This window comes from Carcharhinus amblyrhynchos, chromosome 13 (assembly GCF_965287045.1).
Source record: "Carcharhinus amblyrhynchos chromosome 13, sCarAmb.v2.hapA, whole genome shotgun sequence".
NCBI classification, from domain to species: Eukaryota; Metazoa; Chordata; class Chondrichthyes; order Carcharhiniformes; family Carcharhinidae; genus Carcharhinus; species Carcharhinus amblyrhynchos.
Window position 1 is genome coordinate 70850582 of NC_137336.1, and position 21845 is coordinate 70872426.

Here is a 21845-nt window from a genome sequence, read left to right on the forward strand (position 1 = left end):
TCCACTTTCCCGCCCTCTCCCCATAACCCTTAATCCCCTCTCTTATCAAAAACCCATCAACCCGCGTCTTAAAAATATTTAGCGAGGCAGCCTCCACCACTTCAACGGGCAGAGAATTCCAGAGATTCACCACCCTTTGAGTGAAGAAGTTCCTCCTCAACTCCGTTCTAAACTGCCCGCCTTTTATCTTGAGGCTGTGCCCCCTAGTCCTACTGTCTTTTTTGAGCGGGAAGAGTCTCTCCACCTCTATCCTATCCATCCCATTCATCATCTTATACGTCTCAATGAGATCTCCCCTCATTCTTCTAAACTCTAACGAGTACAAGCCCAGTTTATTCAGCCTCTCCTCATAGCTCAACCCCCTCAACTCCGGTATCAGCCTAGTAAACCTCCTCTGCACTCCCTCCAAGGCCAAAATATCTTTGCGCAGGTGCGGCGCCCAAAACTGCACACAGTACTCCAGCTGCGGCCTCACCAATGCCCTATACAGCTGCAGCAAGACCTCCCTACTTTTATATTCAATCCCCCTCGCTATGAAGGCCAGCATCCCATTCGCCTTCCTGACCACCTGCTGCACCTGCAAGCTGGGTTTTTGCGACTCATGCACAAGGACCCTGAGGTCCCTCTGCACCGCCGCCTGCTGCAGTTTTTCGCCCCGTAAGTAATAGTCCTTCCGACCATTCTTCCTACCAAAGTGGACCACCTCACACTTGCCAACATTAAATTCCATTTGCCATTTCCTGGCCCATTCGCCCAGCCTATCTAGATCCTTCTGCAGACTCTCCACACCCTCCGCACAATTTGCCGTTCCCCCAATCTTGGTGTCATCAGCAAATTTCGACACCCTACACTCGGTTCCCTCCTCCAGATCATCTATATAAATGGTAAAAAGCTGAGGCCCCAGCACCGACCCCTGGGGCACTCCACTAGTCACCATCCGCCAATCCGAATAGCACCCGTTGACCCCCACTCTCTGCCTCCTATTTGACAACCAATCCTCTATCCACGCTAACACCCTACCCCCAACTCCATGTCCCTCGACCTTCTGCAATAACCTCTTGTGAGGTACTTTGTCAAACGCCTTCTGAAAATCTAGAAAGACCACATCCACCGGCTCTCCTCTATCCACCGCCCTAGATACATCCTCATAGAACTCCAGTAAATTTGTCAGACACGACTTCCCTTTAATGAAACCATGCTGCGTCTGCTCTATCAAGCAATTCCCTTCAAGATGCCTCGCAATTTCCTCCTTAATGACAGATTCTAACATTTTACCTACTACAGACGTTAAACTAACCAGCCTATAATTCCCCGCCTTTTGCCTGGCACCCTTCTTAAACAACGGCGTAACATTAGCCGTTTTCCAATCATCCGGCACTTCCCCGGAATCCAGCGACGTCTGGAAAATAACCACCAAGGCATCCACTATCACCTCCACCATTTCTTTCAGAACCCTCGGATGCATTCCATCCGGTCCTGGGGACTTGTCCACAATCAGCCCCTCCAGTCTGTCGAGCACCGCCTCTCTAGTAACAGTAATGTCATTAAGACCCTCCAGTCCTACCACCTTTCCATCGCTAACACCCGGCAAATTATTCACATCCTCCTCCGTGAAGACAGAAACAAAAAAGTTATTCAATACCTTAGCCATATCCCCATCCCCTACCACTAAGTCCCCCCTCTCATCCTTTAAGGGACCAATGTTCACCCTAGCCAGCCTCTTCCTTTTTATATATTTATAGAAACTCTTGCTATCCTTTTTTATATTAAGCGCTAGCCCAGCTTCATAGTTTCTCCTACCCTTCTTTATCAACTTCTTTGTCAATCTTTGTTGACATTTAAACCTCTCCCAATCCTCTTCTCGCCCACTACTCTTAGCTACTCTAAATTCCTCCGCTTTTAATTTAACACTTTCCTTCACCTCCTTCGTTATCCACGGCTTATTACCTCTCCTCCTACTGTCCTTTTTGACCATCGGAATAAATTTCTGCTGAGCACCAAGAAAGATCTCCTTAAAGATCCTCCACTGCTCCTCAACAGACCCTCCCTCCAACGCACTCCCCCAGTCCACATTCGCCAATTCTTCTCTCATCCTACCGTACTCCCCTCTATTCAAACAAAGGACGCGTGTCCGGGAACCCACTTTCTCCTCCTCCATCTGCATCAGAAACTCCACCATACAATGATCACTCTCCCCAAGAGGATCCTTCACCACAAGGTCCCTAATTCTACCCGCCTCATTACATAGCACCAGATCCAAGATAGCTCGCTCCCTCGTCGGCTCCAACACACACTGTTCGAGGAAACTATCCCGGCAGCATTCCAAGCATTCCCGGCAGCACTCACAAATTAAAAAAAGAGACCTTTGTACATCCACTCTTTGCAATATATCACCATTTAAATAATGCTCTTCCTTCTGTTTTTCATACTGAAGTGTATAACTTCACTTTTAGCTGTGTTGTGCTGCATCTGCCATTAGTTTGCCTACTCATTCAACTTGTCTAAATCTCTTTGAACACAGGGCCTGTACTGTGCTGTAATGTTCTATGTCCAATCCCAAGATCAAGCTATCCCCTCCCTATCATTCTGGTGTGCTCCATGTGTCTATCCAATAACCGCTTGAAAGTTCCTAAAGTGTCCGATTCCACTACCACAGCAGGCAGTCTATTCCACACCCCAACCACTCTCTGAGTAAAGAATCTACCTCGGACATCCCTCCTATATCTCCCACCATGAACCTTATAGTTACGCCCCTTAGTAACAACTACATCCACCCGAGGAAATAGTCTCCTCACGTCCACTCTATCAATCCCCCTCATCATCTTTTAAATCTCTATTAAGTCGCCTCTCATCCTCCTCCGCTCCAAAGAGAAAAGCCCCAGCTCCCTCAACCTTTCCTCATAAGACTTACCCTCCAAACCAGGCAGCATCCTGGTAAATCTCCTCTGCACTCTCTCCAATGCTTCCACATCCTTCTTATAGTGAGGTGATCAGAACTGCACACAATATTCCAAATGTGGTCTCACCAACATCTGGTATAGTTGCAGCATAACCCCACGGCTCTTAAACTCAAACCTCCTGTTAATAAACGCTAATATACTGTAAGCCTTCTTCACCACTCTATCCACTTGAGTGGCAACCTTCAGAGATCTGTGGATACGAACTCCAAGATCTCTCTGTTCCTCCACATTCCTCAGAACCCTGCCGTTGACCCTGTAATCTGCATTCAAATTTGTCCTACCAAAATGAATCACCTCACGTTTATCAGGGTTAAACTCCACCTGCCACTTTTCGGCCCAGCTCTGCATTCTATCAATGACTCTTTGCAGCCTACAAGAGCCCTCCATCTCATCCACTACTCCACCAATCTTGGTATCATCAGCAAATTTACTAACCCACCCTTCAGCCCCCTCTTCCAAGTCATTGATAAAAATCACAAATAGCAGAGGACCCAGCACTGACCCCTGTAGTACACCGCTGGTAACTGGCGTCCAGACTGAAAATTTTCCTTCCACCACCACCCTCTGTCTTCTATGATACAGCCAGTTACTTGTCCAATTGGCCAAATTTCCTTCTATCCCACACATCCCTATCTTCCTCATGAGCCTACCATGGGGAACCTTTTTCAAACGCCTTACTAAAATCCATGTATATGACATCAACTGCTCTACCTTCGTCTACACACTCAGTTACCTCCTCAAAGAATTCAATCAAATTTGTGAGGCAGTACTTACCCCTCACAAAACCGTGCTGACTATCCTGGATTAAACTGCATCTTTCCAAATGGTCATAAATCCTATCCCTCAGGACCCTTTCCATTAACTTACCAACCACTGAAATAAGACTAACTGGCCTATAATTACCAGGGTCATTCCTGTTTCCTTTCTTGAAGAGAGGAATAACATTTGCCACTGTCCAGTCCTCTGGCACTATCCCCGTGGACAGTGAAGACCCAAAGATTAAAGCTAAAGGCTCTGCAATCTCATCCCTTGCCTCCCAAAGTATCCTAGGATGTATCCCATCTGGCCCAGGGGACTTATCAACCCTCAGGTTTTTCAAAATTGCTAATATATCTTCCCTCAGAACATCTACCTCCTCCATCCTATCAGCCTGTATCACACTCTCATCCTCAAAAACATGGCCCCTCTCCTTAGTGAACACTGAAGAAAAGTATTCATTCAACGCCTCACCTATCTCTTCTGACTCCATACACAAGTTCCCACTACTTTCCTTGACTGGCCCTAACCTCACCCTGGTCATTCTTTTATTTCTCACATAAGAGTAAAAAGAACATAAGAAATAGGAGCAGGAGTAGGCCATCCAGCCCCTCGAGCCTGCCCCGCCATTCAATAAGATCATGGCTGATCTGTCGTGGCTCAGTTCCATTTTCCCGCCCTCTCCCCATAACCCTTAATCCCCTCTCTTATCAAGAACCCATCAACCCGCTTCTTAAAAATATTTAGCGAGGCAGCCTCCACCACTTCAACGGGCAGACAATTCCAGAGATTCACCACCCTTTGAGTGAAGAAGTTCCTCCTCAACTCCGTTCTAAACCGCCTCCCCTTTATCTTGAGGCTGTGCCCCCTAGTCCTACTGTCTTTTTTGAGCGGGAAGAGTCTCTCCACCTCTATCCTATCCATCCCATTCATCATCTTATACGTCTCAATGAGATCTCCCCTCATTCTTCTAAACTCTAACGAGTACAAGCCTAGTTTATTCAGCCTCTCCTCATAGCTCAACCCCCTCAACTCCGGTATCAGCCTAGTAAACCTCCTCTGCACTCCCTCCAAGGCCAAAATATCCTTGCGCAGGTGCGGCGCCCAAAACTGCACACAGTACTCCAGCTGCGGCCTCACCAATGCCCTATACAGCTGCAGCAAGACCTCCCTACTTTTTCTTTTATCTGACCCACCAAGGACTTCTCATGCCCCTTCCTAGCTCTCCTAAGCTCCTTTAACTCATTCCTAGCTACCTTGTAACCCTCAAGCGACCCAACTGAACCTTGTTTTTTCATCCTTACATAAGCTTCCTTTTTCCTCTTAACAAGACATTCAACCTCCTTTGTGAACTATGGTTCCCTCACTCGGCCATTTCCTCCCTGCCTGCCAGGGACATACCTATCAAGAACATGCAGTATTTGTTCCTTGAAAAAGCTCCACTTTTCATTCGTGCCCATACCTGACAGTTCCTGCAGCTTCCTCACAACTCACAGCCCAGTTTTGTGATTGTTAGCAAATTTGGAAATGTTACATTTACTTCCCTCATCCAGGTTATTTATTTATATATGAACAGTTGGGGTCCAAGCATTGATCCCCACTAGTCGCTTCCTGTCACTTGGAAAAAGACCCATTTATTCCCACACTCTTATTCATGTCTATCAACCAGTTCTTGATACATACCAGTACATTATTGATACATACCAGTACATTATTATTCTTATTGAAACATATAAGATGATTAGAGGTTTAGATAGGGTGGATAGTGATAGCCTTTTTCCTCGGATGGAGAAAGCTAGCATGAGGGGGCATGGCTTTAAATTAAGGGGAGGTAGTTATAGGACGGATGTCAGGGGTAGGTTCTTTACCCAGAGGGTGGTGAGGGATTGGAATGCCCTGCCTGCTGCAGTTGTAAATGCACCTAGTTTGGGGGCGTTTAAGAGATCTGTGGATAGGTTTATGGATGAAAAGGGATTGGTTTAGGTTAGAGGGTCATTGTTTTTTACCTGGTCGGCGCAACATCGTGGGCCGAAGGGCCTGTTCTGTGCTGTAATATTCTATGTTCTATGTTCTATTACCCGTGTCCGATGTGCTTTAACTTATCCCATCGACCTCTTATAAGACACCTTCTCAAAGGCTTTCTGAAGGTCCAAATACAACACATCCAGTGGTATGTGGGGTGGCATGGTGGCACAGTGGTTAGCACTGCTGCCTCACAGTGCCAGGGACCCAGGCTCAATTCCCAGCTTGGGTCACTGTGTGGAGTTTGTACATTCTCCCTGTGTCTGCGTGAGTTTTCTCTGGGTGCTCTGGTTTCTTCCCACAGTCCAAAGATGTACAGGTTAGGTGAATTGGCCTTGCTAAATTGTCCTTCAGTGTATCTGAACAAGCGCCGGAATGTGGTGACGAGGGGATTTTTCACAGTAACTTCATTGCATTGTTAGTGTATACCTACTTGTGACTAATAAATAAATTTTAAATAGAACTTTAAATAACTAAACTTTATTTATTCTACTAGTTACATCCTCAAAAGATTCCACATGATCTGTAAAGAATAAAGAACAGAATGGCGCAGGAACAGGCCCATTGGCCCTCCAAGCCTGCGCCGATCATAATACCTGCCTAAACTAAAACTGTATGCACTAACAGAGTCCGTATCCTTCAGTACCCATTCTATTCATTATTCGTCTAGTTGCCCCTGAAATGCCACTATTGTATCTGCTCCCACCACCTCCCTGCCATTGTGTTCCAAACATTCACCACCTTCTGTGTTTAAAAAAAAAACCTTGCCTCGCACATGATCTGCTTTTCATAAATACATGCTTGCTTTGTCCGTTCCTGTTGATGACTTTCAAGGGGATGTTTCTCCCAGCCCGTTGCAATGCAGTGGCAGGAGAAATCAGCGGAGGTTGTTTAGTGGGCTCGCCGCTGGGCACCACGGCCTCCATGCGTCCCCGGCTCCAGGTTTATTGGAGGAATCAGCTCCACGCCGGAAATCGGAACGGAGCTGATTTAAATATTAAATATTTTATTAGCATTTCATTAGCGGGCGCAGGACTGAAGTTTCTGGGCCAACTAGCATCTTACCCCATCCCCACCCCTGCCAGGAGTGGTTCATTCCAGCGGGGTTTACTTCTGCTCTCCACAAATGGGGAACAGCTGACCCAACCCAATGGGTGCCACGGTAGCACAGTGGTTAGCACTGCTGCTTCATAGCTCCAGGGTCCTGGGTTTGGTGGCAGGTGGGGGGAGGGAAATGTCCCCTGGGTAGTGCCAGTCTGGCCCTGACATTGCCACTCTGCTCCTTGGGCAATGCCCAGGGGCACCTTGACATTGCCCACCGGGCATCGGACAGGACCAAGGGGGTGGGGGGGAAACGTGATATATTGGAGAGGGGCTTATTCGAGAGGAAATTGGTTGGTGGGGTGTCATTGTCACACTGTACGAGAATCGGGGCAGAGGGAAGGAGAGGTGGTGATCGGGCTGGCCAGCCTGGGGGCGGAGGGGGGGAAGGGTCGCCGGGAATGGGAGTGTTGAGTCTGCCCGGGGGGGAAGGGTCAGGGAGATCAGGGGCTTTGGGACTGGGGTGGGTGGTTGGGGAGACGGGTGGGGGGGGGTGGGGTGGGGGGGTGGGTGTGGGGGGATGGGGTGGTGGGGGGTTGGGGGTTGGGTGTGGGGGATGGGGTGGTGGGGGGTTGGGGGGTGGGGTGGTGGGGGAGGCTGGGCAGGTTAACAAGGGCAACAATGCAGGGTCATGGGGCTGGCCAGCGATCGGGAGGCCGACTGTGTTTGGGCCACTGCGCATGCACTGATCTCCGCTCTGACAGATCAGCACATACACAGTAACCCACTCAGCCTTATGCTGCCGGCCTCTCCAGTGGGAATAGGCCCCCAGATTTTCAATGTGAATCACACCAGGACACTCTGTACTGTAGACTGTGGGACATCCATTTTGAAAAATCCCGCTTAAAAAAAACAGCAGTTTTTACGTGAATTGGCACTTCAAATTTTTTTGGGAGAATCACCTCTCTTCCCCCCCATTTCCTGGTCCACATCTTTTATAATCTTTCCCAATTCTGATGTCAGGCTAACTGGTCTGTAATTCTCTTTTTCTCTCCCCTCCTTTTTAAGTTACATTTGTCACCGTCCAATCTCTAGGAAGTGTTCCAGAGCCTATAGAATTTTGGAAGGTGACCACCAATGTATCCAATATTTCCAGGGCCGCTTCCTTGAATACTCCGGGATGTAGCTTATCAGGTTCTGCCAGCCTTTAACCCATTAATTTCCACAGCAGCATTTTCTTACTAATACTGGTTTCCATGGAATCATAGAACCCTACAGTGCAGAAAGAGGCCCTTCGGCCCATCGAACACAATCCCACCCAGGCCCTACCCCCATATCCCTACATATTATGCCTACTAATCCCTCTAACCTACGCATCCCTGGACACTAAGGGACAATTTCTTTGCATGGCCAATCAACCTAACCCGCACATCTTTGAGTGTGGGACAAAACCGGAGTACCTGGAGGAAGCCCACGCAGACACGAGGAGAATGTGCAAACTCCACACAGACAGTGACCCGAGCTGGGAATCGAACCCAGGACCCTGGAGCTGTGAAGCAACAGTGCTAACCACTGTGCTACCGTGCCATTTCCTTCAGTTCTACCCTCTCACTTGACCCTTGGTTCCCTAACATTTCTGGGGGTTTATTTGTCACCTCTTAGAACATAGAACATAGAAAAACTACAGCACAAACAGGCCCTTTAGCCCACAAGTTGCGCTGCTCTCTTTTGTGAAGATAGAACCAAAGTATGTGTTCAAATCTTCTGCCCTTTCTTTGTTTCCCGTTATAATTTGAAGGGAGTCGTCCTATGGCGAGAGGCTGAGTAAATCAGGTTGATATTCTCTGGAGTTTAGAAGAATCAGAGGTGATCACATTGAAACATTCATGATTCTGAAGGGGTTTGATAGGGTAGATACAGAGAGGTGGTCTCCCCTGACTGGGGAATCCAGAAAACAGGGGCACAGTCTTAGGATAAGGGATTGATCAGTTGGATTGAAATGAAAGGGTTGTGAATCTTCGAAATTCTCGACCTCAGAGGGTTGTGGGTGCTCCATTGTTGGGTAGATTTAAGTCTGGGACAAAGAGATTTCTGGTCTCTCAGGGAATGAAGAGATATCGGGAGTGGACGGGAAAGTGGGGCTGGATCAGTCGTGATGAGATTGAATGGAACAGGTTCGATGGGCTGAGTGGTCTATTTCTGTGTTTATGATAATGATCTGTCTGTGCTTCCTCCTTAGGCAGACTATGAGGTGACTCCTGATGAAAAGCGGAAGGATTGTGGCCAATGCCTGGTGAACAAATTCCTAAACCCCAAGGTATAGCATTGCCCTTATTCCTGCCCCTCAGATGGAGTAAACAGTATTGGTTGTGTTGTGTGAAGTGGTGACAGACCCAGGAGCTCTGAGTGCAGTGAGGCTGGCAAATTGTGGTACACTCTTTGGTTGAGACAGAAGCCAAGCTGATATTCATCTCTACAATGACTCACATTTTCAAGCCAAAACGAGGTTTAAAATGAAGGTTCTGTCACACTGAACTTCTCTATTTCTTCTCTAGTCTCCTGATTATATAGCAGAAATACCCAACAGCTTGAGGAGTCATTGTTCACAGGAACTGCAAAATGGAGCCTGCAAGGAGCTCTTCACAGAATGTGACAAGTAAGTGTGGTGAAAAGAAGCTGTGCATCAACCCTCACACTTCATAAATTGACAAGTCAGTGATTCAAATTGTCCGGGTTACTTTGCAGCAGTTTATTTTCTTCCTTTCAATGCAGCGAAGTTCCATTCATATTACACCCTGGGCTGAAAACAAGCAAAATCTGACATCAAACTACATAAGATAGAGAGATCCTTGTGAATCTGATCAGTTTAAGGAGCATCTTAAAGGAGAGTTTGAGATATGGAGAGATTTAAAGAGTCAATTCCAGAACCAGGCAGCTAAAGACATGGAAACCAGTGGTGAAGTGATTCTAATTGATAATGGATATGAGGCTCAAACTAGAGGCGTGCAGACGTCACCAAGAGTTATGGGGCTGGAAGAGTTTATAGAAATAGGGAGGATTGTAGGGGTGGGGGTAATTACAGAGATAGGGAGGGTTTTGCAACTGGAGGGGATTACAAATATTGGGAGAGTTGTAGGCCTGGAGGAGGTCACAGCGATAGGCAGGGCTGTGGGGCTGGAGGGGATTACCAAAATAGGGTGGGGTGTGAGGCTGAGGAGGTTAGAGACAGAGAGGTTTGTAGGGCCTGGAGGAGATTGCAAAGATAGGGAGGGATGGGAGGCTGGAGGAGGATACAGTGATGGGAAGTGGTGGGGCTATGGAGGGATTTGAAATATCCTTAAATCTGGCACGTATTTAGTGTTGGTCAGTGAACACGGGGCATAGGGGAATGGGTGCTGATGTGAGTTAAGACACAGGCAGCAGCGGTTTGAATGACCTCAGCTTTACAGAATGCAAAATGTCGGGAAGCAGGCAGGAATGTGTTGGAATAGTCCCATCTGGAGGTAACACATGCTCGGACAAGGGTTTCAGCAGCAGATGGGTTGAGGCAGGGTCAGAATTAGGTAATGTTACCGCATGGGATCTTAGTGAAGGTGTAAATCGGTGTGCTCATTTTGGGGTTAAATATTACATCAATGTTATTTGTACCAGATTCTACTCAGAGGCATGAATTTGGACTGGTCTGTCACCATCAACTGCATTCTTGATGGCAAAGAAATTAGAGTAAAAAGTCTGACAACACCAGGTTTTAGTCCAACCAATTTATTTGATAATAGACTCACGAGCTTTCGGGGTTAGCCCCTTCGTCAGGTGACGATTCATTCACCTGACGAAGGGGCTAACCCCGAAAGCTCGTGAGTCTATTATCAAATAAATTGGTTGGACTAAAACCTGGTGTTGTCAGACTTTTTACTATGTTTACACCAGTCCAACGCCGGCATACCCACATCATAGAAATTAGAAGCAGGAATAGGCCATTTGGCCTTTCCAGCCTGCATTCATTTTGATCATGGCCGATCATCAAATTTAATATCTTGATCCTGCCTTCCCCCCAATATCCCTTGAAGTCTTTAGCCCCAAGAGCTAAAGTTTCTATGAGATCGCCTTTCACTTTTCTAAACGCCAATAAATATAATCCTAACCGACCTAGTCTCTCCTCATATGACAGACCTGCCATCCCAGGAATAAACTTAGGAAGCCTTTGCTGTAATCCCTCCATAGCAAGGATATCCTTCCTCAGATAAGAACACCAAAACTGCACACCTTTTGACAAAGGGTCATCTGGACTCACAACGTCAGCTTTTTTCTTCCTTACAGATGCTTTAGAACTGCTGAGATTTTCCAGCATTTTCTCTTTAGGTTTCAGATTCTAGCATCTGCAGTAATTTGCTTTTTTACACACTATTCCAGGTGTGGCCTCACCAAAGCCCTGTACAATTGCAGGAAAATATTCCTATCCCTATACTTAACTCCTCTTACGATGAAGGCCAACCTACCTGCTGTACCAGTGCACTTACTTTCAGCAACTAATACATAAAGATACCTAAGTATCCACCTCTGAGTCCACATTCCAAGCAATTAGTATCCTCTTCTCATACAGTATAATTTTGTTGCTTCCCCTGACATTGTTATTCTTGATGTGGAGATGCCAGCGTTGTACAGTAAGAAGTCTCACAACACCAGGTTAAAGTCCAACAGGTTTATTTGATAGCAAAAACCACTAGCTTTTGGAGCGCTGCTCCTTCATCAGGTGAGTGGGAGTTCTGCTCACAAACAGGGCATATAAAGACATAAACTCAATTTACAAAATAATGGTTGGAATGCGAGTCTTTACAGGTAATCAAGTCTTAAAGGTACAGACAGTGTGAGTGGAGAGAGGGTTAAGCACAGGTTAAAGAGATGTGTATTGTCTCCAGCCAAGACAGTTAGTGAGATTTTGCAAGCCCAGGCAAGTCATGGGGGTTACAGATAGTGTGACATGAGCCCAAGATCCCAGTTAAGGCTGTGTGCGGAACTTGGTTATCAATCTCTGCTCAGTGACTCTGCGTTGTTGTCTTTTGTGTTCGCATAGCTGCTTGTTATTCTTCTTATTGTTGTGATGAATGCAAGATATAAACTTCAACAAAATGGCTTTGTTTTTCAGAAACACCCAGCTGTATGTGACCAAAGGGTTAGCTGGGTTGGTGGTGGGAAGTGAGTCTGGAGGTTTGACTGGGAGCTAAGAATGAGGGAATGAAGGATTGAGGAGGGTAGCTCTGAGTTATCCAAGTGTTATGAAACCCTATTGATGTTATGTTATGAGCGAGTCTGTTCGAAACTGCAACATTTCTTTAATATGGTGTGTTATTTTTTTCTTATTAGCAAGAAATGTTTGCGGAAACAGTGAAAACTCAGACCTCTCCTGTTAAACAAAAGTATTTATTACATAGAAGATAATACACAACAACCTTATATTTTCACACATTGACAGTAAGTACATGGTCCCTCAAAGACAGAAAATCTGTTTTCCCCGTAATCCTAAACTCTGCTGAGACCCCTGTTTCCCAAAGAACAACCATAAACCTATTGGTCAACTGTAGCTAGTGAATATCACACTAGAGCTTTGGCAACCAGGACTTGGGAATGGCCTTCAATTCAGCAACAAAACCGATCTTTCGCGGAAATTGATTTGCCTTTGGTACTATTTTTAGCTGAAGCTGCTTCTTGAGAATGGCTGCCTCCCCTTCTCTTCTGCCCCAAGTCTCTGGCTGAACTGGTTCCTGGGGGGGGGGTGGCTGCTTCTTCAACACTTCATCTGTATCTAAACTGCTTCCTGACTCACAGCACTCTGACTACCAATTGTATTAGTTGCAAAGGACACTCTGTTCCCTATTTTTTCCTTTCTCTTAGGTACTGACCAGACATGATTTACAAACTACATGGCATTCCATTTTAATTATGCAAAACAATATATTTATTCTAATAGCATTGTACCATTTTGTGGCACAAGTGAGACACACGGTGACAATCAGCATGTCCAGTTACTGCGTGTCTCCGGTGTTTCCCTGTACATCTGACATCCTTTCTCATGTTGCACATTCTCTCCATCACAAGGTTGATCCATGATTTTCTGAGTGTGGCACCATTTGCTGATTACCTGGACAGTCCGTATTTCAATCGCTTTCTCCAGTGGAAGTATCTGGAAAGGTGAGTTCTGACCAGAAGTACTGATCATGCTGCTGTTCCAAACACTCTCAGCGGAGAAGGTCAAAGGAAAGCTTGTGTTTGGGAGAATTTCTGAGACTGAAGTGAGATGGCACTTCAGTGGGAAAGCTCAGTGTATCTACATTTTACTGTTTCTGTCAACAGTGACAACTTTCTCAGAATATTACTAAGTCTCACAACAGATTACCCTCCCTGAATATTACTGTATCTGTCAGCAGTTCCCACTGCTGAATATTACTGTATCTGTCAGCAGTTTCCTCTCCCTGAATATTACTGTATCGGCAGTTTCCTCTCTGAGTATTACTGTATCTGTCAGCAGTTTCCTCTGAATATTGCTGTATCTGTCAGCAGTTTCCTCTGCTGAGTATTACTGTATCTGTCAGCAGTTTCCTCTGAGTATTACTGTATCTGTCAGCAGTTTCCTCTGAATATTACTGTATCTGTCAGCAGTTTCCGCTCCCTGAAAATTATTGTATCTGTCGGCAGCTTCCTCTCTGAATATTACTGTATCTGTCAGCAGTTTCCACTGCTGAGTATTACTGTATCTGTCAGCAGTTTCCTCTGAATATTACTGTATCTGTCAGCAGTTTCCTCTGAATATTACTGTATCTATCGGCAGTTTCCACTGCTGAGTATTACTGTATCTGTCAGCAGTTTCCTCTGAGTATTACTGTATCTGTCAGCAGTTTCCTCTGAATATTACTGTATCTGTCAGCAGTTTCCGCTCCCTGAAAATTATTGTATCTGTCGGCAGCTTCCTCTCTGAATATTACTGTATCTGTCAGCAGTTTCCACTGCTGAGTATTACTGTATCTGTCAGCAGTTTCCACTGCTGAGTATTACTGTATCTGTCAGCAGTTTCCTCTGAATATTACTGTATCTGTCAGCAGTTTCCTCTGAATATTACTGTATCTGTCAGCAGTTTCCTCTGAATATTACTGTATCTATCGGCAGTTTCCACTGCTGAGTATTACTGTATCTGTCAGCAGTTTCCTCTGAGTATTACTGTATCTGTCAGCAGTTTCCTCTGAATATTACTGTATCTGTCAGCAGTTTCCACTGCTGAACATTACTGTGTCTGTAAGCATTTTCTTCTGAATACTGCATCTTTTAGCAGTTTCCTCCTCAGTATACTGTATCTATCTGCAGTTTCTGCTCCCTGAAAATTATTGTATCTGTTGGCAGCTTCCTCTCTGAATATTACTGTATCTATCAGCAGCTTCCTCTTGTCGAATATTACTGTAGTGTCAGCAGTTTCTCTTGCTGAATATTACTGCATCAGCAGTTTCCACTCTGAATATTATTGTATCTACCAAAAGTTTCTCTCTCTAAATATTACTGTATCTCTCTGCTCTTTCCTCTTTCTGTATATTACTTGGCCTGCCAGCAGTTTCCTCTCACTGAATATTACTCTGTCAATAGTTTTCTCTCCCTGATTACCGTAACAGTCAGCAGTTTCCCGTATCTGAATATTAATGTATCTGTCAAAATTTCCACTCTCTGAATATTACTTTTTCTGTCAACAGTTTGCTTTCTCTAAATATTACTGTGTCTTGCTGAATATTACTGTATGTCAGCAGTTTCCCCTCTCATTGAATATGACTGTATCTGTCAACAGTTTCCTCTCTCTGAATACTGCATCTCTTAGCAGTTTCTCCCTCAATATACTGTATCCATCAATAGTTTCCACGCTCTGAATATTACTTTATCTGTCAGCACTTTTGTCTCTCTGAATATTACTGTATCTATCAACAGTTTCCTCCCTCTGAATACTGCATCTCTTAGCAGTTTCCTCCTCAGTATACTGTATCCGTCAACAGTGTCCCCTCTCTGACCGTATCTGTGAGTAGTTTCCTCTGAATATTACTATATCTATAAGCAGTTTCCTCTCTCTGAATATTACTGTAGCTGTCAGTAGTTTCCTGTTTGAATATTACTGTATCTATTTGTAGTTTCCTGATCTCAGTATGACTGTATCTGACAGCAGTTCCCCCTTGCTGAATATTACTGCACCTCTCAGCAGTTTCCTCTCACTGAATATTACTGTATCTGTCAGCAGTTTTCTCTCTCTGAATACTACTGTATCTTTCAGCAGTTTCCTCTGACTATTACTGTACCTGCCTGTAGTTTCCTCTCTGAATATTACTGTCAGTGGGTTCCTCTCTCCAAATTTTACTGAATTTTATTTGGTTTGTCTCCACTTCATTCTATATCCTGCAAGGCTGGATCTGTAACACTAATTAATAATTCTTGGTTGTATTCTTTGACAGGCAACCTGTGACAAAGCATAACTTCCGTCAGTATCGTGTGTTGGGAAAGGGAGGCTTTGGTGAGGTGTGTGTCTGTTTGTGCAGTGAGCTGTATCTACATATTCTTCTAATGCTGCTAACGCGTATTTGATCCCCGTCGCTGCCCCAGACCCCGTCAGCCCCCCACTGGATCCCCGTCGCCCCCACCCCTGCCCCGGATCCCTGTCAGCTCCTCCCCCCGGATCCCCGTTGACCTGTGTGATATCCATGCCGTCTCTCTCAGGTGTGTGCCTGTCAGGTTCGGGCGACAGGGAAGATGTACGCCTGTAAGAAACTGGAGAAGAAACGAATCAAGAAGCGGAAAGGGGAAGTTATGACTCTGAATGAGAAAGAGATTTTGGAAAAAGTCAATAGTCGCTTTGTCGTAAGTATTGGAATGATGTTGTTACGCTCGTGCCTAAAACAGCAAAGTTTAGCAGTGTCACATTGTTGCTCAATCCAACAGTCTCTGTATTGCTCAACCCTGAAACCTCCATATCCCATTCCGAACCCCGCACTCAACACACCCCCTATACTCCACCTTCAAACCCCGCACTCAACACACCCCCTATATCCCACCCTCAAACTCCCCCACCCAACACACCGATATCCCACCCTCAAACCCTCCCACCCAACACACCCCCTATATCCCACCCTCAAACCCCCCCCACCCAACACACCCCCTATATCCCACCCTCAAACCCCGCACCCAACACACCCCCTATATCCCACCCTCAAACCCCCCGACCCAACACACCCCCTATATCCCACCCTCAAACCCCCCCGCCCAACACACCCCCTATATCCCACCCTCAAACCCCCCCGCCCAACACACCCCCTATATCCCACCCTCAAACCCCACACTCAACACACCCCCTATATCCCACCCTCAAACCCCGCACTCAACACACCTCCTATATCCCACCCTCAAACCCCCCCCCACCCAACACACCCCCTATATCCCACCCTCAAACCCCCCCCACTCAACACACCCCCTATATCCCACCCTCAAACCCCCCCCACCCAACACACCTCCTATATCCCACCCTCAAACCGCCCCCCCACCCAACACACCCCCTATATCCCACCCTGAAACTCCCCCTGCACCCAACACACCACCCTCACACCCCGATATCCGACCCTCAAACACCCCCCAACCCAACGCACCACCCTCACACCCTGATATCCGACCCTCAAACCCCCCCACCCAACACACCCCCTATATCCCACCCTCAAACCCCGCACTCAACACACCCCCTATATCCCACCCTCAAACCCCCCCCCACCCAACACACCTCCTATATCCCACCCTCAAACCCCCCCCACCCAACACACCACCCTCGCACCCCGATATCCCACCCTCAAACCCCCCACCCAACACACCCCCTATATCCCACCCTCAAACCCCCCCCACCCAACACACCCCCTATATCCCACCCTCAAACCCCCCCCACCCAACACACCCCCTATATCCCACCCTCAAACCCCCCCACCCAACACACCCCCTATATCCCACCCTCAAACCCCCCCCACCCAACACACCCCCTATATCCCACCCTCAAACCCCCCCCCACCCAACACACCTCCTATATCCCACCCTCAAACCCCCCCCACCCAACACACCCCCTATATCCCACCCTCAAACCCCCCACACCCAACACACCCCCTATATCCCACCCTCAAACCCCCCGACCCAACACACCCCCTATATCCCACCCTCAAACCCCCCCGCCCAACACACCCCCTATATCCCACCCTCAAACCCCCCCGCCCAACACACCCCCTATATCCCACCCTCAAACCCCACACTCAACACACCCCCTATATCCCACCCTCAAACCCCGCACTCAACACACCTCCTATATCCCACCCTCAAACCCCCCCCCACCCAACACACCCCCTATATCCCACCCTCAAACCCCCCCCACTCAACACACCCCCTATATCCCACCCTCAAACCCCCCCCACCCAACACACCTCCTATATCCCACCCTCAAACCGCCCCCCCACCCAACACACCCCCTATATCCCACCCTGAAACTCCCCCTGCACCCAACACACCACCCTCACACCCCGATATCCGACCCTCAAACACCCCCCAACCCAACGCACCACCCTCACACCCTGATATCCGACCCTCAAACCCCCCCACCCAACACACCCCCTATATCCCACCCTCAAACCCCGCACTCAACACACCCCCTATATCCCACCCTCAAACCCCCCCCCACCCAACACACCTCCTATATCCCACCCTCAAACCCCCCCCACCCAACACACCACCCTCGCACCCCGATATCCCACCCTCAAACCCCCCACCCAACACACCCCCTATATCCCACCCTCAAACCCCCCCCACCCAACACACCCCCTATATCCCACCCTCAAACCCCCCCCACCCAACACACCCCCTATATCCCACCCTCAAACCCCCCCACCCAACACACCCCCTATATCCCACCCTCAAACCCCCCCCACCCAACACACCCCCTATATCCCACCCTCAAACCCCCCCCCACCCAACACACCTCCTATATCCCACCCTCAAACCCCCCCCACCCAACACACCCCCTATATCCCACCCTCAAACCCCCCACACCCAACACACCTCCTATATCCCACCCTCAAACCCCCCCCACCCAACACACCCCCGATATCCCACCCTGAAACTCCCCCTGCACCCAACACACCACCCTCACACCCCGATATCCGACCCTCAAACACCCCCCAACCCAACGCACCACCCTCACACCCTGATATCCGACCCTCAAACCCCCCCACCCAACACACCACCTATATCCCACCCTCTACCCCCCTCCACCCAACACACCACCCTCACACCCTGATATCCGACCCTCAAACCCCCCTACATCCAAACGCACTTACCTCACACCTGAACCCTGAGATCCTACCCTTAAATACCCCACGTCCCCATAAGAAGCGGCATAGTGGTTAGCACTACTGCCTCACAGCACCCAGGGACCATTCCCGGCTTGGGTTACTGTCTGTGTGGAGTTTGCATGTTCACCCCGTGTCTGCGTGGGCACTCCGGTTTCCTCCCACAGTCTGAAAGATGAGCTGGTTAGGTTCATTGGCCATGCTAAATTCTCCCCCGCCCCCATGCACCCAAACAGGTGCCGGAGTATGGTGACTAGGGAACTTGGCCAGTAACACCACCACACCCCCCACCGCTCCCCACCCCCCCCACCCCGCCAACACCCTCAAAACCTCCCAAATCCCACTTTCAAACCCCACCCCAACTGCAACAACCCCACTGCTGACTATAATCCCCCATGCCCCACTATTCTCTACCCCGATGTCCCACTGCTCAGCATACCCCTCCGTGCCCCACTGCTCAGCATACCCCTCCGTGCCCCACTGCTCACTATACCCCCGCCATGCCCCACTGCTCACTATACCCCCTCCATGCCCCACTGCTCACTATACCAGTGAGCCAGTGCTCACTATACCAGTGAGCCAGTGGGCTGATGAATGGCAGATGGAGTTTAATTTAGATAAGTGCAAGGTGGTGCATTTTGGTAGATTGAACCAGGGCAGGACTTAATTAATCGTAGGTGTTGGAATGAAAAGATCTAGGGGCACATGTTCATAGCTCCTTGAAAGTGGAGTCACAGGTGGACAGAGTGGTGAAGAAGGCATTCAGCATGCTTGGTTTCATCGGTCAGAACATTGAATACAGGAGTTGGGATGTCTTCTTGAAGTTGTACAAGACATTCGTAAGGCCACACTTGTACTGTGTATAGTTCTGGTCCCCCTATTGTAGAAAGGATATTATTAAACGAGAAAGAGTACAGAAGAGATTTACTAGATGCTATTGGGACTTGATAGTTTGAGTTATAAGGAGAGGCTGGATAGACTGGGACTGTTTTCTCTAGAGTGTAGAAGGCTGAGGGACAATCTTACAGAGGTCTACAAAATAATGAGGATAATAGATCAATTAGACAGTCAATATCTTTTCCCAAAGGTATGGGAGCCTAAAACTAGAGGGCATCGATTTAAGGTGAGAGGGGGGAGGTACAAAAGTGTCCAGAGGGGCAATTTTTTCACACATACAGTGGTAATTGTCTGGAACAAGCTGCCAGAGATAGTAGTAGAGGCGGGTACAATTTTGTCTTTTTAAAAGTATTTAGACAGTTATATGGGTATAGAGTGATACGGGCCAAACGTGGCAAATTGGGATTGGCTTAGGGGTTTAATAAAAAGACGGCATGGGCAAGTTGGGCCAAAGGGCCTGTTTCCATGCTGTAACCTCCATGACTCTATACCCGCCCCCCACATGCCCACTGCTCATTCTACCCCATGCCCATGCGGGAATGAACAGGCTGCGTTGGAGTGCATGGGCAGTGTGTGACACACGTGGAAGTGGCTGTGTGTGACCATTGGTGTGTGCATGCCTGCACCTGGAATTGCCTTGTTGTGACCTGGTTTCTTCCCCACAGGTGAGCCTGACCTACACCTACGAGACTAAAGATGCTCTGTGCCTGGTTTTAACTCTAATGAATGGGGGAGATCTCAAATTTCACATCTATCACATGGGAGAGGCTGGTTTTCAGGAGCAACGAGCTGTCTTCTATGCGGCACAGATCTGCTGTGGCCTGGAACATTTGCAGAGAGAGATGGTGGTGTACAGGTCTGTCTGCAGCTAGCACTTCATCTGTCACTGCCTTTCTGCGCTCTCTTGACACTCTGTCCTTTCCCTATACTTTGTATGCTGTGCCCTCATTGACACAGGTTTCTTTTTCAGAGATCTAAAGCCAGAAAATCTGCTCCTGGATGACCAGGGTAGGTGAGCAAAGTGGTAAGAGGCCATGGCTGTGTGCGTGAGCTGGGTGTGGTCAGTGTGGTGTGTGTGTGCTGGGTGTGGTCAGTGTGGTGTGTGAGCTGGGTGTGGTCAGTGTGGTGTGTGCTGGGTGTGGTCAGTGTGGTGTGTGTGAGCTGGGTGTGGTCAGTGTGGTGTGTGTGTACACTGGGTGCGGACAGTGTGGTGTTTGTGTGCTGGGTGTGGTCAGTGTGGTGTGTGTGAGCTGGGTGTGGTCAGTGCGGTGTGTGTGAGCTGGGTGCGGTCAGTGTGGTGTGTGCTGGGTGTGGTCAGTGTGGTGTGTGTGAGCTGGGTGTGGTCAGTGTGGTGTGTGTGTACACTGGGTGCGGACAGTGTGGTGTTTGTGTGCTGGGTGTGGTCAGTGTGGTGTGTGTGCTGGGTGTGGTCGGTGTGGTGTGTGTGTGCTGGGTGCGGTCAGTGTGGTGTGTGTGTGCTGGGTGCGGTCAGTGTGGTGTGTGTGTACACTGGGTGCGGACAGTGTGGTGTGTGTGTGCTGGGTGTGGTCAGTGTGGTGTGTGTGTGCTGGGTGTGGTCAGTGTGGTGTGTGTGCTGGGTGTGGTCAGTGTGGTGTGTGTACACTGGGTGCGGTCAGTGTGGTGTGTGTGTGCTGGGTGCGGTCAGTGTGGTGTGTGTGAGCTGGGTGCGGTCAGTGTGGTGTGTGTGTGCTGGGTGCGGTCAGTGTGGTGTGTGTGTGCTGGGTGCGGTCAGTGTGGTGTGTGTGTGCTGGGTGTGGTCAGTGCGGTGTGTGTGAGCTGGGTGCGGTCAGTGTGGTGTGTGTGTGCTGGGTGTGGTCAGTGCGGTGTGTGTACACTGGGTGTGGTCAGTGTGGTGTGTGTACACTGGGTGTGGTCGGTGTGGTGTGTGTGTGCTGGGTGTGGTCAGTGTGGTGTGTGTGAGCTGGGTGTGGTCAGTGCGGTGTGTGTACACTGGGTGTGGTCAGTGTGGTGTGTGTGTGCTGGGTGTGGTCAGTGTGGTGTGTGTGAGCTGGGTGTGGTCAGTGCGGTGTGTGCGAGCTGGGTGTGGTCAGTGCGGTGTGTGTACACTGGGTGTGGTCGGTGTGGTGTGTGTGTGCTGGGTGCGGTCAGTGTGGTGTGTGTGAGCTGGGTGTGGTCAGTGTGGTGTGTGTGTGTGCTGGGTGCGGTCAGTGCGGTGTGTGTACACTGGGTGTGGTCAGTGTGGTGTGTGTGTGCTGGGTGTGGTCAGTGCAGTGTGTGTGTGCTGGGTGTGGTCAGTGCAGTGTGTGTGTGCTGGGTGCGGTCAGTGCAGTGTGTGTGTGCTGGGTGTGGTCAGTGCAGTGTGTGTGTGCTGGGTGTGGTCAGTGTGGTGTGTGTGTGCTGGGTGTGGTCAGTGCAGTGTGTGTGTGCTGGGTGCGGTCAGTGCAGTGTGTGTGAGCTGGGTGCGGTCAGTGCAGTGTGTGTGTGCTGGGTGCGGTCAGTGCGGTGTGTGTGAGCTGGGTGCGGTCAGTGTGTGTGTGAGCTGGGTGCGGTCAGTGCGGTGTGTGTGCGCTGGGTGCGGTCAGTGTGGTGTGTGTGCTGGGTGTGGTCAGTGTGGTGTGTGTGTGCTGGGTGCGGTCAGTGCGTTGTGAGTACGCTGGGTGTGTGCAATGCTGGGTCCCTGAAACTATCCCACTTGAAAGTCTAACTGTGTCTCTGTGGGTTCCCAGGCTAACGTTGTGATGTTTGGATTGCAGTCCAGACAGGGAACAAAGCTTTTCTCTCACTACTGGATCCAATA

At 48.7% G+C, this 21845-nt stretch overlaps 1 protein-coding gene across 3 annotated transcripts in view; it reads left to right on the forward strand.

Moving 5' to 3' along the window:
- The window catches only part of grk6 (G protein-coupled receptor kinase 6), an 87548-nt gene that overhangs the window by 29864 nt on the left and 35839 nt on the right, over positions 1-21845 (forward strand). For 2 of the 3 annotated variants that reach the window (XM_080201804.1, XM_080201805.1), the window contains exons 4-10: positions 9019-9096; positions 9335-9435; positions 12873-12965; positions 15254-15317; positions 15516-15656; positions 19732-19922; positions 20037-20074. In XM_080201804.1, coding sequence (XP_080057930.1) covers positions 9019-9096; positions 9335-9435; positions 12873-12965; positions 15254-15317; positions 15516-15656; positions 19732-19922; positions 20037-20074 — 706 coding nt within the window. Of the gene's footprint in view, positions 1-9018; positions 9097-9334; positions 9436-12872; positions 12966-15253; positions 15318-15515; positions 15657-19731; positions 19923-20036; positions 20075-21845 lie in introns of those variants that run through there. The other variant, XM_080201806.1, reaches the window with a different exon arrangement.